The 16,983-nt window shown below is 41.5% G+C and overlaps 1 protein-coding gene and 1 long non-coding RNA gene across 2 annotated transcripts; one reads left to right on the plus strand and one right to left on the minus strand.

Annotated features, from left to right (window-relative positions):
• Positions 1–3,926: 3,926 nt before the first annotated feature.
• LOC122664387 lies at positions 3,927–9,521 on the plus strand. The gene is made up of 3 exons (XR_006333332.1): positions 3,927–3,937; positions 7,121–7,130; positions 9,394–9,521. It is a non-coding gene; the product is annotated as an uncharacterized LOC122664387 (long non-coding RNA).
• Positions 8,595–10,798, minus strand: LOC122664386 (phosphoribulokinase, chloroplastic-like). The gene is made up of 5 exons (XM_043860181.1): positions 10,056–10,798; positions 9,610–9,694; positions 9,421–9,505; positions 9,072–9,316; positions 8,595–8,896 (listed from the first exon to the last, which is right to left on the minus strand). Exons 1-5 carry the CDS (start codon positions 10,616–10,618, stop codon positions 8,642–8,644), a joined length of 1,233 nt encoding a protein of 410 aa, XP_043716116.1. The 5' UTR covers positions 10,619–10,798; the 3' UTR covers positions 8,595–8,641.
• Between the last annotated feature and the right edge of the window lie 6,185 nt (positions 10,799–16,983).

The raw sequence follows: 16,983 nt of genomic DNA on the forward strand, positions 1-16,983 counted from the left end.
TTCAAGATTGGATTTCAAACTTTCCTCGAGGCTTGAAATGGCCGGATGGATGTTCCTTGTTGGGTCATTGAGTAGTCCCTCCTTATTAACATTGCAAAGGATGAAATTATCATGTGCTCTTACCCACACATAGTACTCTTTGCTCCTGTGGTCAGGAGAAGAAGGGGGAGTTCCACACAGATCTTGTGCCAAGGCTAGATTCAATTTCACAGAATTCTCCAGATGGCATATTGCTTAGGGAAGGGACCACTGTTCTCTAACAGGCTCCAATTGTTGAAGCTCTTCTTGATATTTGTCATCTGAGACTACAATTCTCATGAGCATCTCTTGGATTTTGTCAACACTTCTATGGATTTTATTTACCTGAAATGGTAAATCCTAGGGTGCCGGCCCAGAGATGTTCACATATTTGTCAAGACGAGTCTTCGACTGATAGGACTCCTCTTCTTCTTCAGTAGCTTCCTCTTCAAAATCTTCTTCTTGTTCTGGTTCTTCATCATCTGATTCTCTGGGTTCAAATTCCCGTTCACCCTCATCTTCTTCGGACGAGCCTTCTTCATCATCAATTTCCATGGGGTGGATGTTGTCAATTGGGTTAATATGGGGATCTCCTAAATTGATGTCGTTGACCCATGCTTCCCATTCTTCGCTCTTTTTGGGGGTTCGGGTAAGGAAGAGTATCTGAAAAGAGTGTAAGACTTTTAGGGGGAGCTCTGAATAGATCTTGTGCCAAAGCATTGCCAAGCCAAGCCATATTCTTTAATTCATGGAGAGTTCGAGCAAGTATGTCATCCATACAGATAATGTCTCCAGATCTTCAAGGCAAAGACCACAGCCTCCAACTCTAAGTTATGAGTTGGGTAATTCCTCTCATAATCCTTCAATTGACGAGAAGCATAGGTTACCACTTTTTCATTTAGCATCAAAACACAGCCGAGGCCCATCTTTGAAGCATAACAATAAACTACCATCCCTCTGGTACCATTTGGAATGGTAAGTACCGGAGCCGAAATCAACTGTTGCTTCAAATCCTGGAAGTTTCTTTCGCAGTCATCTGACCACTTGAACTTCACTCCCTTCTGGGTCATTCGAGTCATAGGAGCAGAGATCTTTGAAACATTCTCGATAAATCTCCTATAATAGCTGGCTAGACCGAGGAAACTGTGAATATCTACCACATTCTTGGGGGTCTCCTAATCAACTATAGACTGTACCTTGCTGGGGTCAACTTCAATACCCTTCGCAGAAACCAAATGACCTAGGAAAGCCACTTGCTGTAACCAGAAATCACACTTGTTGAACTTAGTATACAGTTGCTTTTCTCTCAAGCGCTGCAGCACAAAGTGAAGGTGGTCAGCATGCTCTTCTTCGCTCTTGGAGTGGACCAAGATGTCGTCAATAAACACGATGACGTACTTATCCAATACGTCGTGAAACACCCTATTCATTAATTCCATAAAAGCTGCCGGGGCATTGGTCAGCCCAAAGGACATAACCAGAAACTCGTAGTGTCCATATTGCGATTTGAACGCGGTCTTACTGATGTCACTACCTCTGATCTTCAATTGATGATACCTCGAGCAAAGATCAATCTTGGAAAATACCCTTGCGCCTTGTAATTGGTTGAATAAATCATCGATCCTAGGTAGCAGGTACCGATTCTTGATCATAAGCTTGTTGAGTTCATGGTAGTCAATGCACATACGCATACTACCGTCCTTCTTCTTTACAAACAAAAAAAGTGCACCCCACGGGGAAACACTTAGCCTGATGAAGCCCTTCTTCAATAGATCATTAAGTTGCTCTTGAAGTTCTTTCAACTTTGATGGGGCCATTCTGTATGAGGCCTTAGACACTGGAGCAGCACCGGGCACTAAGTCAATCATAAATTCTATTTCCCGATCCGATGGTAACCGTGTGAGGTCTTCCAGAAAGACATCAGGAAAATCTCGTACTACACTTATCTCCTCCATAGGTGTAATCTTAGCTTTAGTGTCTAGTACGGAGACTAAGAAACATTGACAACCTTATGCTAAGAGCTTTTGAACTTGGAGAGCTGAAATGATTGTCTTTCTAGGCTTTTTACTCTTGTTGCCCTTGAACACAAATTCATTGCCTTCCTCTGACTTGAAGAGTATCTTCCTCTGTACGCAGATTAGGCTAGCTCCATGAGTGGACAACCAATCCATTCCCAGAATGATATCAAAGTCCCTCATATCTAGGATTATCAAACTGGCCTCGAGTCCATGATCGTTTACTCGAACAGGGTAAAAGTTGAAGGCTTGGTCAAGCTCAATTTTGCTTCTAATCGGTGTACAAACTATTAGCTTCTGTTCCATACTGGCCGATTCAATCGGTAATTTCTCGGTAAAGGATGGTGATATAAAGGAGTACGATGCTCCCGAGTCAAATAACATATATGCAGGTAAGGAACACACAGAAATCATGCCTGACAAACACCGAATAGCCAAACATGATAAACTCAACATAAAGAATTTTACTAAGGTGGTTAAGTATGATACCTGTGATGACACTAGGATCTGACTGGGCTTCTTCATGAGTGATAGAATAAACTCGCCCCTGAGTCTTGCTTGCTAGAGGAGAAACAAGTGGGCGAACATCAGTCTTTGCTTGGGGCGCCTTGGAAGTCACAACTGGCCATGAACCCGGTTGTCGAGGTTGTGGGCAATCCTTGACCATGTGGCCTGACTCCTTGCAATTGTAACAAACAAGAGTCTGGGTCCCATAATAAGGAGCAGATGTAGCTTTAGGCACCTGGGCCACATCAGGTCTACGGGACTGAATTGGAGCTACATTTGTGTAAGCCCCTCTTCTTTGGAACTTGTTAGGTCCCCTAGAGTCGTGAGATGGCATTGGCCTCTTGCCCGCTTGTATGGCCCTATAATTCTCCCTCTGTTGATCTTCTATCAACTTGGTGGATTTAACCACTTCTGCATAAGTAGGGTACTTATGTAGTACCACAGAAGTACTCAAGTTGGCTCTAAGCCCCCTTTCAAACCTTCTTGCTTTCACTTCCTCAGCCTTCAAGTGTGTCGGAGCAAAGGAGAAATATTCCTCAAAGATCTGTTGATATTCAAGGACTGACTTGGATCCTTGGCTGAGGCTCATGAATTTGATTTCCTTCTTCTCTCGAAAGTTCCTTGGGAGGTAGTTCTTGAGAAAAGCTTCTGTAAACTAACCCCAAGTTGCATTTGGGTACTTGACCCAAAAATGTTCCTTTGAGGAACGCCACCATGCATCAGCGTCACTTCAAAGTTGGAAAATGGCACATCGAATCTTCTTAAGGTCACTACACGGTAGTACCTTAAAGATTCTTTTGAGATTTTGTATCTAGGTAGCCGGGAACATAGAGTCATGGATCAACTTATAAAAAGTAGGTGGATGGTGCTTTTGGAATTTCTCAGAAAGTTTGGAGGCATCGGCCCATTCCGGCACCACATTCCGGACTGGTAAGGCAGTCGGAACAGGAGGAGGTGGATTTTGGAATACTTGCACCGCAGGGACTTCAACTGCAGTTAGCCCAGGAGGAGGAATGATAGGAGTGGTATTAGCTGTGGGATTAGGGACTTTGTATACCAAAGGTGGCACTCTTGGTCCTTCCTGACCAACATTCTAAAGTTGGGCAGTCACATTCTACATAAAAGTGTGCTGCTCCTCTTGGGATTCCCGATGTTCCCTTTGCATGTCACGCAGAATGTTCCTTAAGAGTGTGGAAACATCCGCATTAGTGTTAACTAGAGGCGGTGTAGGCAAACCTTCCTCAGAAATGCCACCGGCGTCATCCCTAGGAGGGGAACGATTCTGGTTGCGGGTATTGACCATGATTTAGCACCTGATATAGATAAGATGCTTCACATGTTAGCACAAGGGAAATAAATGCAAGGTAACGGCCTCAAGGGAAACAAGCACAAAATTTGTGTACAAAGTGTGTGTACCAACACACAAGAGAAACTAGGGCCTTAAGAGTGAGGCCTAGCCAAAAGTATAGGCCAATGGCCCTTTAGAACACCGGCGGATTCATGAACGGATCTAATCTTCTAAGTCCGTTCATGACTCCATCGCAAAATTAGACTGGATGGACTAACAGACGGATGTGGAACGTGAGTCCATTTGTTCGTCCATTCTCAGGGTGTTCATTGGCCGAAAGGACTGAGCCGAACGAAACTATGGACTGATCCTTGGATCGTGGTTCCGTTCGTTCATCCGCGCAGTTCAATAGAAGAAAGGTCAGGTTTTTACACTCAATGGACTCACGAGCGGATTCACGATAGTGAGTCCGGTCGTGTGTCCGTTCGAAAAATTTTAATAAGAATACCAACCGCGCATTTCTTTTTCATTTTGGGTTGTTTGGAGAAGGTGGAGGCACAGAGCAGGGAAGCCCTACCTTCATCCGCTCGAAATTTCTAGCCCTAGGATTGTGGATTTGGACTTCTTCACTTTCAATCTCAAGCTCCTTTCTTCAAGGTATGAGATCCTATCCCATATTTGGTTTCTTGAATTGCTCTTAGCCTTTCTCTAGGGTTTTTAGTTAGGTTTCTCTTCCCTTTTCTCATGATATTGAGTTTGATTGCTTAAAGAATGTTGAAATCTTGTTTTTCTTGTTTCCTTATGTTCCAATCTATTCGTGAACATGCCACTTCATGTATAAACCCATCGATTAGGGCTAGGGTTAGTTAACCCTTGCCAAAATCGAAAATTTCCACTGTTTTGGGTTAATAATCCCATGACATGGAATGCCTTTCATATTCTTCCCACCTTACATGAGTTTGTTGTAATTTTAGATGTACTATTTCTTGTTTGGCATCATTGTCAATGCCCCTATGAAAATTTGAAGAAAATTCCAAATTTGCCATTTGAGAAGGGATTTGTTGTATGCTTTGGGTATGTATTACTTCCCTTTTGATTTTCCCTTACCAGCATGATGCTTGCACTATTTGTATTTGATTCCTTATTATTATTTTAAATTTTTATAGAGGGTCTATGGGGATTTTCTTCCTCGAACCCTAGTTCAAGAGAGCTATTTTCCTACCAATTCTCTTTTAAATGTCCTAATGAATGTGGACAAGTTGTTTGTTGTGTTTTACTCTTAATCTCTATATTTTGTTGGAGTTAGAGTGTCTAAGCACTCACAATGTCTCCCTATTTCTTTTGTTTGTGTGTGTAGGCAATTTAAATTGAAATGGCTCCAAAGACTAGGGGAAACAGGACTCCATTAGCAGCAGCAGCACCAGTTCCAGGCTTCCAGCCCCAGTCCGCTTTGATGCCAACTTCTTTGTGTCAGCAGAGGCGGAAAGCCTACACACTTGGAAGCTTCACCACAGGAAGATTGAGGTAGGGAGGGATGTCATAGTAGAGGAGTTGGTTGCCTTCAAAGTGGGGCCAAGATTCGAGTACTTGGGGTGGTTTAACATGCTAGCCTTGCCCAGGTACTACTACCCCAAACTGATTGGGCATTTCTACTCCAATATGTCAGTTATTCAGGAGGATGCATGGAGGCTTTGGATTAGTTCTTTTGTGAAGGGAGTTAGGATATCAATCAATGAGATAGAGTTGGGAGTTATCCTTGGGGTCAGTTCGGTTGGGAACCGTGTTTATCACCCACCGGGAAGGGATCCTTTGACTTGTATGTCCAAGGCAGAGTACAAACAGCTGTACACCACCATTACTAATGACAAGTATGAGTGCCGGGTGAATATGACTTCCTTTGGCAAGTCACAGCAGATTTTGACTATGATAGCCAAGACCAACTTGGTTCCTGTCTAGGGGTACAACACAAAACCATCTCTCATGGCGGCAACCCTAGGATACTGTTTGCATCAAGGTGTTCAAGTGAGTCTGCCCTTCATCATGGTCAAGCACATGGAGCAGGTTCAGTTTAAGTCTAGAATATAGAAGACTTTGCCCTATGGAAGGCTTCTCACCCGCATCTTCGAGCATTTATAGGTTAACCTAGAGAATGAGCCACCTTGTGAGAGCTACAAGGAACCTTTTGGGCGTAATTCCCTGGCCCGAATGCAGATCAAATGCAACACATTCAGTGATGGGGAGCCAGTGGTCCCAGAGGATGGTGAAGAGGTGGGTGCAGAAGAAAGCGATGGTGAGGATGAGGGAGGAGTTCCAGTGCAGTTTGCTGCTGGAGCTTTCAGTGCTGGAACCTTAGATATGGGTGCTGTTTTAGATGCCCTTGGCTAGCTGAACACTAACATGGCCAGGCTCAATTTAGACATGTTACAGGGGTTTGCAGGTATCCATAGACAGTTTGCCTCATACAACCATTGCTTCGAAAGGGTGGAGAAGGACATTAATGCTAGCAATGCCTACCTGTATTACGAAGGCAATGATGAAGAAGATGGGGGCAGCGATGATGAGATGGGGGACTAGGCCCCGGGCTATTGGAATTATATTTTGACTTTCTCAGTTATTGTTTCTTTTTGTGGTTTGGCTGGATGTGTTTGTGAACAATATTTTAATTTGGATTTTCTTTGTCTTTTTCCTTCTCTTTTTTTTTTTTTTTTTTTTTTTTTTGAGCATGTGATTATGGTTCTTCAGGCTGTAATTTTGGGAATTTTCTTGTTAGGTTGTATGGGGTTTGCTCGCCCCCATAGGAGGTTAAGTAAACATAATAGCTGATTGTATATGGAACATATATTAATATATATATATACTAGCTCTTTAATTCTCATGTTGTCCTTATTATTACTATGGTTCCCTGATTTCTCCCTATGTTTTGCACACATTCCGATTATGTCAGTGGAAGGCTTTTAATTTAGACCCTATTGTGTAGAGTAAATCAAGAGTCCTTGGTGAACCATGTTTGGTGCAGAGCATCACGCTCTGATACCACGCTGTCACGCCCCTATCCCAAGCTTAGGCCATAAGCACAATCAAGAGGGTGATTACGATGACATGCGTCACCCCAATTCCTACCAGAATCAACCACACAGTGTCCCAAGCCATAGTCAGCAACCAAAGACCCACCCAAATAATTACAATTGAGAAAAAAGGAAATAAATATCCCATTCATTGTCAGAGTTAATAGGAGCGGAAGCAATATTTAAATATAGCAGTTACAAAATGTTCAACTGGCTAAGTGATACAGTAATAGCTTAGTGCTGACCACCAACTGACCATCACATAATTGCTCAGAATAATAATAAGTTATTACAAAAAGTGTTATCATCGAAAAGGGGAGAACATTGTTTGCAAATTAAAAAAGTCTTTATATGGCCTCAAACAGGCATCACGAAATTGGTTTTCAAAGTTATCCACCGCTCTACTAAGTTTTGGTTTCACTCTGTCTTAGGTTGACCACTCACTGTTCATTCTTCATTAGCAATCAGCCTCAGTCTTTGTTCTTGTCTATGTTGACGACATCCTCATAACCAGTTCGGATGCTACTTTACTTCAAGATATTAAAACCCGCATCTATGGGCAATTTCACACCAAAGATATTGGAACTCTGAAGTACTTTCTTGGCATAGAGGTTGCCCGTTTTCAACAAGGTCTTTACCTTTGCCAACGGAAGTATACTCTTGATCTTCTTAATGATTGTGGCATGACTGACGCTCGACCAACAGATTTCCCAATGGAATAGAACCTCAAGCTTTCTGATTCCACAGGGACCGTTCTCTCTGATCCATCACATTATCGGCGCCTGGTTGGTCGCTTGATTTATCTCACAGTAACAAGACTAGGCATTGTCTACACTGTTAACATTTTAAGTTAATTTTTGCATCAACCTCGTCAACCACACATGGAGGCTGCAAACCGTTTACTACAATTCTTAAAAGGATCTCCTGGCCAAGGGAGCTTCCTTCTTGCCCAATCCGATCTTTGTCTACAGGCTTTTTGTGACTCTGATTGGGCGAGCTGTCCTATGACTCGACGCTCTACAATAGGATATTGCATTTTTCTTGGCTCAAGTCCGATTTCTTAGAAAACAAAGAAGCATGCTACAGTTTCCTGTTCTTTTGCAGAAGCTGAATATCGAGCCATGACTGTTGCCACTTGTGAGATTACTTGGCTCTCATACCTATTACGGGATCTACGTTTACCACCAAAGATGCCTATTCCTCTTCATTGTGATAATCAGGCAGCCCTACATATCGCTACCAATCCGGTTTTTCATGAATGCACCAAGCACATCGAGATAGATTGTCATGTGATGTGAGAAAAACTATGTCAAGGCCTGATTTGCACTGCCAAAATCCCTTCTGCTGATCAACTCGTGGATTTGTTTACGAAGTCCCTTGTTCGTGATCAATTTCAACATTTAAGTCCAAGTTGGGCATTCGTGACCTGCATGCTCCACCTTGAAGGGGAGTATTAGCTATCTATGACCTGCATGAGATCACGCTGAGTCAATCCGGGTCCTTATTTATCTTGTTTCTCAATTAGTCCTTGTACACCTTGTATCCATATCTGTACCTTCTCTTTTAGGTAAGGTAGAGATATTTGGTAGATCTAATTGCTCAATCTTAGGAGTTAATTGCTCTCTTATTTTGTATATAGTTACCTTCCAACCTTAATGAAAATCAATCAATTCCATCCATTCAAATCTAGTTTAATAAAACTAAAAGTGAATAGTTGTTGAGATGACTCCAATACAAAATTGCATTTTTCAGGCGGCTTTGGTTGCTTCTACTTGAGGCGCAGCTTTGCTAGCGATGATCTGCTCGTAGAGGTCCCTTATCTTCAACCCAACTATGGTCTGGAAGAAACCTGTTCCATTGTTACTTCCAGGGAAGTCAGAGTGCTTCAACATTTGCTGTGTAACTTCACCATAGAATTTTGTAGAGATGTTGCTCAGATGGCTTTCCACATAAATTAGTTCATCTAATCTGTCAAATTGCCCATCCATCTCCAACACAGACACCTAAACAAGAAAATGAATCAAAACATAAAGATTTTTATAGTTAACTACTCACATTGCACCACCCCCTAGATTCTATAATTAAAATTAGATGCTATTAAAGGAAGAACCATGGTTGACTAGATCATGTCCTGTCGCTCGACGATTTGTCATAAAGCTCGAATGAGTTGTTTGTTACCTCATGACCGAAGTAAGCATCGGGGCCATAAAAGAATTTGATGCCGGGGTATGAGCATGTCAATTTCCTTCCACAAGGGATCCATGAAATGGTGGATCCCTCATCAAAAAGATAAACAGGGCTGAAGAACTTCACCCCCTCTTTCATTATCAACCTAACCCTCAGAACCTTCCCTTCATTGTCATCAGGAATAAGTTGGGTTGGCAGCACTTCGATAACTGCATCTGCGTATTGCTTCTGTGGGTCTACATATATATATATATATATATGATGAATCAATATCACTAATAAAGATAAAGATAGAGAAATCTCATAAACAAAGAAACTAGTTTGAGTAAGGATAAGTTACCAATGTAGGCATCAAAGTCTGGCTTTCGGGCTTCAATACTAGCCTTGATACTTTCTAGACTATGTCCACGCTCTGCCATGTCCCTCTGCAAGCCTTAAAACATTAAGTAGAGAGCAAGGAAAATGGAAGGAACATTATTGATGATGAGACACTGGGGATGGGTTATAAAATCAAAATTAATATAATTACCTGAATTTTCCAAGCAAATTTGACCTCATTGCTGATGTCCAAGTAGATACTGAAGTCCAAGAGATCCCTTACACGAGAATCATACCTAAAAATAATCATGAAAACAACTCATTAACTAACTGAACATTGTAAAAGATGTGAATTAAGCTTTACACCATTAATGTAGCTTTCGATTTTTAAAAGGGTAGATCATAAAGAAGGGATCACAGAAATTTCATACATATCTATAAAAGAAATCTACAGAAAGGGAGGATGAGAGAAGGAAGGAAATATTAATTTCTCACATATCATGATAAGATTAACCTGTAGAGAAGGTTTCAGAAATTATATATATATATATATATATATATATATATATATATATATATATATATATAAAACTAAATTCCCAGTTAAAATGAAATCTACTTCACAGAAAAGAAAAATGATGGAATTGTAAAAATTACATTGGGTGTAGTCCTTCAATGACTAAGATCTTTGGAGGCTTAATAAGTTCAGGAGGATCCAGGAGACCACTGACATGGTTATATATGGGCTTCTCAACAGCAATTCCATCCTTGATAGCCTTGACCTGCTCATACATGAGATCAAAATTGTTGGCTCTTGGGTCAAGTGCAGTAACTCCCTTCTCCTTCCTACCTGTCCTATCAAGTGAGTGGTAATCATCCAAACAAATCACAGTGGTTGTATCACTGATTAGGGTGTTTGAGTCTGGGTTTCCACCCTTTGGTGGTTCTGCTGCACCACCAAACACGCTTGTCAATCTTCTCATGAAGGTACTCTTCCCACATCCAGAATCAGCTGCCAACCCTATCACCACTGTCTTAGGTTCCTCTGCTGAGCATATGATCTCAGAGTTGTTGCTGCTGGCTCTCCTGCAGCTTCTCCTGCTAGAGTTGTAGAAGAAGAACACCTGTTTCTGGTGGAAGCCCAAGTGGGTCTTTGTTGGTGTGGAGACTGAACAGGTTGAATTGAGAGAAGGGGTTGTGTAGACTGTGCAAACTGCCATTTTTCCTGTACAGAGACCTCTTAGAAACTTCTAAGAAAAGAAGTTCTGAGGTGGGTTTTTTTTTTTCCTTCTGAAATTATCTACTTTTGTGAACAGACATGAAATGGGTTTTCATTCCTAACCTTTGGATTTCAAAGGCAAAGTTCGAAAAACTCGAAGAAGAAGAAAAAGGAAGTGAATTGAAAGCAATGAAGGAATGGAAAAAAAGATATGTTGTTTTGATAATTCAAGGATGAGTGGCCTGTTTTCTTATCTGAGTTTTGTCTCTGCCCCTTGTTTTTCTACAAAAATGGGTTTTGATTCGAAGTAAGCAAAGAGAGCATATTATTGGACTAAAACATAGGGATCTGTAAAATAAACTTGTCCTCTTGGACTTTTCTGAATAGAAAGTTAAAAATGTTGATTAGGTGATATACTTTTGATGACCACACATACTCATGGGAAAAGCTTGGTGGTGAGCTTCTGCAGTTTTGGATATATGGCTTGCCACGTGGCAAGAAGTGGGTGGTTGGTTATAGATGAGAGGAGGGATAGTGCGGAGTGGTGGAGATAATATGGGGGCCTATGTAAAAACCAAGGAAACAGATTCTCTTCCTTTAATGCAATTATAGATGAGAGGAGGGATGGTGTAAAGTGCAATTTATACAATTGTCGTAAAATCTAAGTTGAACCCTGTTGGGGCCTTCTTTACTCCTGCGTGCACAGGAAATGAGTGTTCGTACTCTCTATAACATAAATCTTGTCTCTATAGAGTGTTCTTTGAGCACGCAACATAGATGACGTATCAATGAGGTGCAGTAAAATGGTATCATACATTGGAGGGTTGTAAGATCATTTAGTGTGAAAAGGAAAGAGATAGACACAAAGGTGCCAGCGGCTCAGAAGTCATTTTGCTTAGTTTCTATTGATAGAATTACTGTATGCGGAAGCGCAACCATGAACATTAATGGGTATGCAAGAACAATAAGCAATGAGATTGGTAGGTGTACCTGAATCCATGTTTGGTGTGGAAAAGCTCCCCTTTGTCTTTTGGTTCCCTTCACAGTAACTCTCTTGTTGGTCTTGTCTACCCTCTTCTCAGTTTCCTTACACTGTACATTTAATGGGTCAATGCGAATTATATATATGAGTGAGGGTAGGGATCAACCCTGAAACACAAATTGGCTTCCTTTCTCATTAAAGGAATCATACTATAGGCCCACATATAAAACTGATTTTTATACTATTAAGGTGTGCTTAATGTGACCCAATTCTATACTAATTGATCACTTACCAGTATTGGATCAAACTCACTCCACCCTTAGTCAACACCTCTAAACCAGTTTTAGAAACCAAATATTGGACTATGCTAGCCCACTTAATGGGAATCTTACAATCTCCCACTTGGGCAGCACATGTCACAAGTTTTAAATTTAAAAAATTTATTTAAAACGACTCTCCGGTTTAGACAAACTGAATATGGCCATAAACAAAGTGTCGAATGGAGTACACCTCCTCAAAGTGTTTGAAATGCGGACCAAGGCCTGGAGACTTTATTGTTGTTGTTCAACCTTTTTAGCAGGAACGGATCCACGAACAGACCCACTGCTGATTAGTCCGCTCAAGAATCTGTTGTGCTGTTTGATGTCTTGTGTGTGTTTTTCCTATGTGGGACCCATATGCCTGTCTTGGACACTGTTGCTATGTCCCTAGACATGGTGGACCCCCTTCTCTACCTACCCCTTGCGTTGTTAGGCCATGTAAGTGGGCCCACAAGGCTTATGTTGTGCTTAAAATGAGTTTATTGGATTTAGGACTTAGCCAAACAGGGTCTTAAGGGCCACTTACTATAAATAGAAACCTGGGCCATTACCATCCCCAAACTAACAACCGATAGGAAGGAGGAGAAGAAGTATTGAAGGAGGGAAAGAAGGAGGAGAAGGTGGAAGTGTGAGGCTGCGATTTGGAGGATTGTCTTTGGGCTCCACCCTTGCATAAGCTCTCTCTCTCTCTCTTTCTTTCTCTCTCATCCCTATATTAAGGGAACTTAAAGCCCTCTTGGACCAAACTTGACCTAGGGTCCCATTTGGAACCCAAGGTTAAACATAGACTTATAATGAGTAATATGGATGAAGGTATTTAATTGAACCCTAGATACCTCATTGACCTCACCTTGGATTTAATGGATGAATACCTCAAACCCTAGGATCGATTATTGGTGATCCTACTCATTGGGTTTATAGCCCTCTTAACTAATATGTTGATGAGGCTTAATTGACCATTGGCACTAATGTAAAGATAACCTCATGACCTCCTTGTAAATGAATCCTAGACCTAGGGTTTCATTTACCCTCATGCCCTAGATTTGGGCATTGTTACTTAAATCCTTTAGACCTTAGATTCTTTGGTTTGGGTATAGTAGTGTGACCTTAGGCAACCCTATGGGCACCCTCCCACGGCCTCTTTGGCCTTAAGATTCCTAAAATGGGAGTTGGGAGAGTAAAATGCAAGGAAACCTCTGTTTTGCCTCGAATGGATTTAGGATCGGACGCAGTCATCGGGAGTCCGTTCGAAAATCCTTTCAACCTAAAATGGGTGAACTTTGAAAGTTTGCCTGAACGAATTCTCGACTGGACCCACCTGTCTTCCTTCGTTCGAGAACCCGTTCGACACTACTTCTCTTAACTGAGAACAGATCCACCAATGGATCCACATAATTGAATCCATTCAAGGTTCCGTTCAACACTGTGTTGTTTTTACTGAGAACAAATTTATGAACGGATCCATTATTGGTGCCTCCATTCCAAAATCTGTTCGAACTCTTTCTTGCTGCACTGAATGGCAATCCTTAGGGATCCTTTTGGGAGCCTATCTACACACTCTAACACATAAGTTCACGCACCCTAGGCTATCCAACTACTACGGGAAAACACAATGAACGATACACAAATTAACTGTGAGTGGGTTTGGGTTGATTCTTGTATGTGTGTGTGTATTATCATGTATAATTGTATCATCTAATAAGCATGTTGCATACCTGCATCTTATAAATTGCTTATTGAATTGTGATGATTATGTGATGTGATTTTGGAATCTATTGTTTATGTTGGGTTTTGGTGTCGGGTCACATCGGCATCCGGACCCTATGATTTAAATTGCTAATGCATGTCATATTGGTCTGTTTGCACCGTGTTATGCTAGTACCCGAGTACTAGATGGAATGGGACATTGATGCACTTGGAATACCTCTCGACACGATAGGATTCATTTAGTATTACTATAGTTAGGTTTTCGTTCCTTATGCTACGACCCTTACCAACAAAGGTTTAGGTGTTGGGTGATTAGGGTTTCTGCTATCTGTAGGGATGAGAGGCCAAGTCAGGGATGATCACTGGTCATCGGGGTCTGCTCTGGGTGGTATGGGGCTATGACTGACGCGGGCCACATGGTAACAATTGAGGTTTCACTATGGTGATAATCTAAGTAACCCACGGTGTCTCCCGAATTGTTACAGTAGCATATGCCTAGTGACTTAGAATTGTTTGTTAGGTGGAAATATATTAATAATTACATGCATCATGGACTATTTGTGAACTGTGTGTATGTGCATCCCTATCTCCTCACTGGGCTTTGTAGAGCTTACCCCCTTGAGGACACTCTTTTTAGATATTGATATAGATGATGGGTATTTTGGGAGTCTTGAGGTTCTTCTTTCGGACTATGTTTCCATTGACACTGAGGACCTGGAGGTTGTGGTAGGAGAGCACGGTGATGGATGTCCTTGTGATGACTATGCTTACGGGGCACCCTGAGTTAGGATTTGATCCCTTTTTGTTTTTTTTTGGGGCCTTGTGCCTTTGTATAAACATTTCACTATTACAAATGTATATTTTTGAGTAGTTATGTTACACTCGATCAATTTAATTGTTTAAAACTTTATTATGTATCACCTAGCCTTTTGAACATGCTATAACCACTGTCAGACGCTTCTACAACGTTTATCTCTTTTTGAAGATTTTTCTACTTTCCACACTCTGATATATATATATATATATGCTAATGTTTATATTAGTTTAGACTGTGATTTGGGACACTGCATTGTGATCCTAGTAGCGTTATGGGATGACACATGTCGTCCTAGTCATACCCTTTTAATGTATTTTATCCCTTGTTGGGATAGGGGTGTGACATGTGGGGTTTAAAAGCCTAAACTATTTTTACATTGTCAATGCATAGTTCCTAGACTTATTTAAATTTTATTCCTTAACTTATTATTCGACCTTAATGGAATAAAGCAGTATCTCAAGACTAACTCATTCCAAACCACAATTGATAAATCAAGAAAGTGAGAATAGTATAACAATAATAATCAGAGTTGCGGAAGCTAAGTTGTATCATATTTACAATAATTGTGCCAGTTTATCCAAGAGTTTACAAGTTCTTCTAATCGGGACTTATGTAATAAATACTAAATCATTCATGAAAGGAAGCAAAGAAATACGTAAAGTATCAAAAGATGGTCACCCGGCCGAGAATCACTATTCCCCATGGGAACAAACATCATAGTAGCAGTCTGGCCCATGCTCCTCAACCTCAGGAGTCCACCAGTTCACTACCACCCTCAGGAATCACATACTCTGAGCCACCCAGCTCCAATGAACCTGTATCAACATCTAAAGGAGAGGAACCTCGAGGGATGATCTTTACTAAGCCTAGTGAGCAATCAGATCATACAAGTAAATACATACATACATGAGCACAGATATCATGATACATGAATGCATTAGTTGATTTTTCACCTAACATCATAAGTCTAGTCTAGTGCTACTGCAACACCCTAGGTAGCATCTCCGGCTCCAGCCCCCACAAGGATGGTAGCCCGACGATGATAAGCCCGAGTTGCATTGAGAGCTTCCCGGTCCTAGTATCTCATTTGGCTTCACTGGTTTACCCAACAAACCCTGAATGCTTAGTCCTACTACCACGGTTCTGGTACCTCCATTGGTCTCGCCGCTCACAATACCTCCTTCGGTCTCGCTGGTTTTGCCAGGAGGACTATGCAACACATAAATCCCTATTGGCAAGGGTCATAGCACTGGGTGCAAGCCATACTAATCAGGATACAACTAAATTCATAGTAGAGTATGCACATGCGTAGGCCAAAGGTCGAGCCCATAATACCTCATTCGGTCTCACTATCCTCTTGCCCCCTCTAGCTTACATATGCACACATAATTTTATTATCACATGGCGATCCCAAGTCCGGCGCACACTTATGGCATTTGGATCCCATTTATCACATCCATCTCATAACCACCATTCATTTCCATAATTTGCCACATAACTATTATCCATTCACCGTTCACATTCCTATCTCAACACATACTCATCCACATTCATAATCTCACCATAACAGTTGAAATGTAAATATAACCCCTAAGCATCTAGCATACAACATGATAGTTGTCACGCCCCAAACCACCCCTTGTGAGGATTTAGGCAAGTGACCCGGATACCCTACGACATCCGCCAATCCCATAGGATCAAGAAGCAGTTAATATAACTCACAAACACACACACCCATAACAATGGATAAAAAAAATACAGAGTGTTGCGAAAGCTAAAGTTTATCATTAAACATTCAAAATAAATAGTATGTTGTTCATTACTCCATTTCACCACTTGATTATGCAGTTAATACTTTCCTAACCAATAGCTTTACGAAATACAGAGGGCTACAACATCAAAAGTCCAAGCAAGCTATACAAAATAAGGGGGTTTGTTACACCCGCACCCCAATTATACCCCTATACCCCGGGGCAGTTTAGACCTTTACCTAAGAAGCAATGCCACAGAGGCATTGGCCAACACTTGTGACCCCAGACTTAAAATATTATTATAAGAGACCCCTTGAAGATCTGGAAGTGTGGGTCAAAGCCCCGCAACTTTCCTTAAAGTTTGGGCCTTGACAGCAGCACCGGAGTCACGAACGGACTCACTCTTACTGAATGCGCTCAAGGATCCGCCCGTGCTGTTACTTGCCCTTTTGGAAATTTCTCCTGTGGGACCCACACCCCTGTGTCCCGAAAACCCTAATTGGAGCTTTGGACCATGTGGACCCCTACCCTTACCATTAGTTGGGTGAGTAGGCTATGAAAGTGGGCCCACAAAGCCTAACTTAATTAAATAATGGGTTTTCATAACCTGACTAAAACCAAACAAGACTTAAGGGCAAATAGGTCTAAATGAGGTTTGGACCCAACCCAAACAGACCCAATTAACTACATGGACCAAAGGGCCATGACTTGGACCAAACCTGGAGTAAGACCTAACCCAAAAATCCATTTAAAGCCTAAGAACTAAACTACATTCTAAAGACCCCTCGC

The sequence above is a fragment of the Telopea speciosissima genome, chromosome 6 (assembly GCF_018873765.1).
Source record: "Telopea speciosissima isolate NSW1024214 ecotype Mountain lineage chromosome 6, Tspe_v1, whole genome shotgun sequence".
Lineage (NCBI taxonomy): Eukaryota > Viridiplantae > Streptophyta > Magnoliopsida > Proteales > Proteaceae > Telopea > Telopea speciosissima.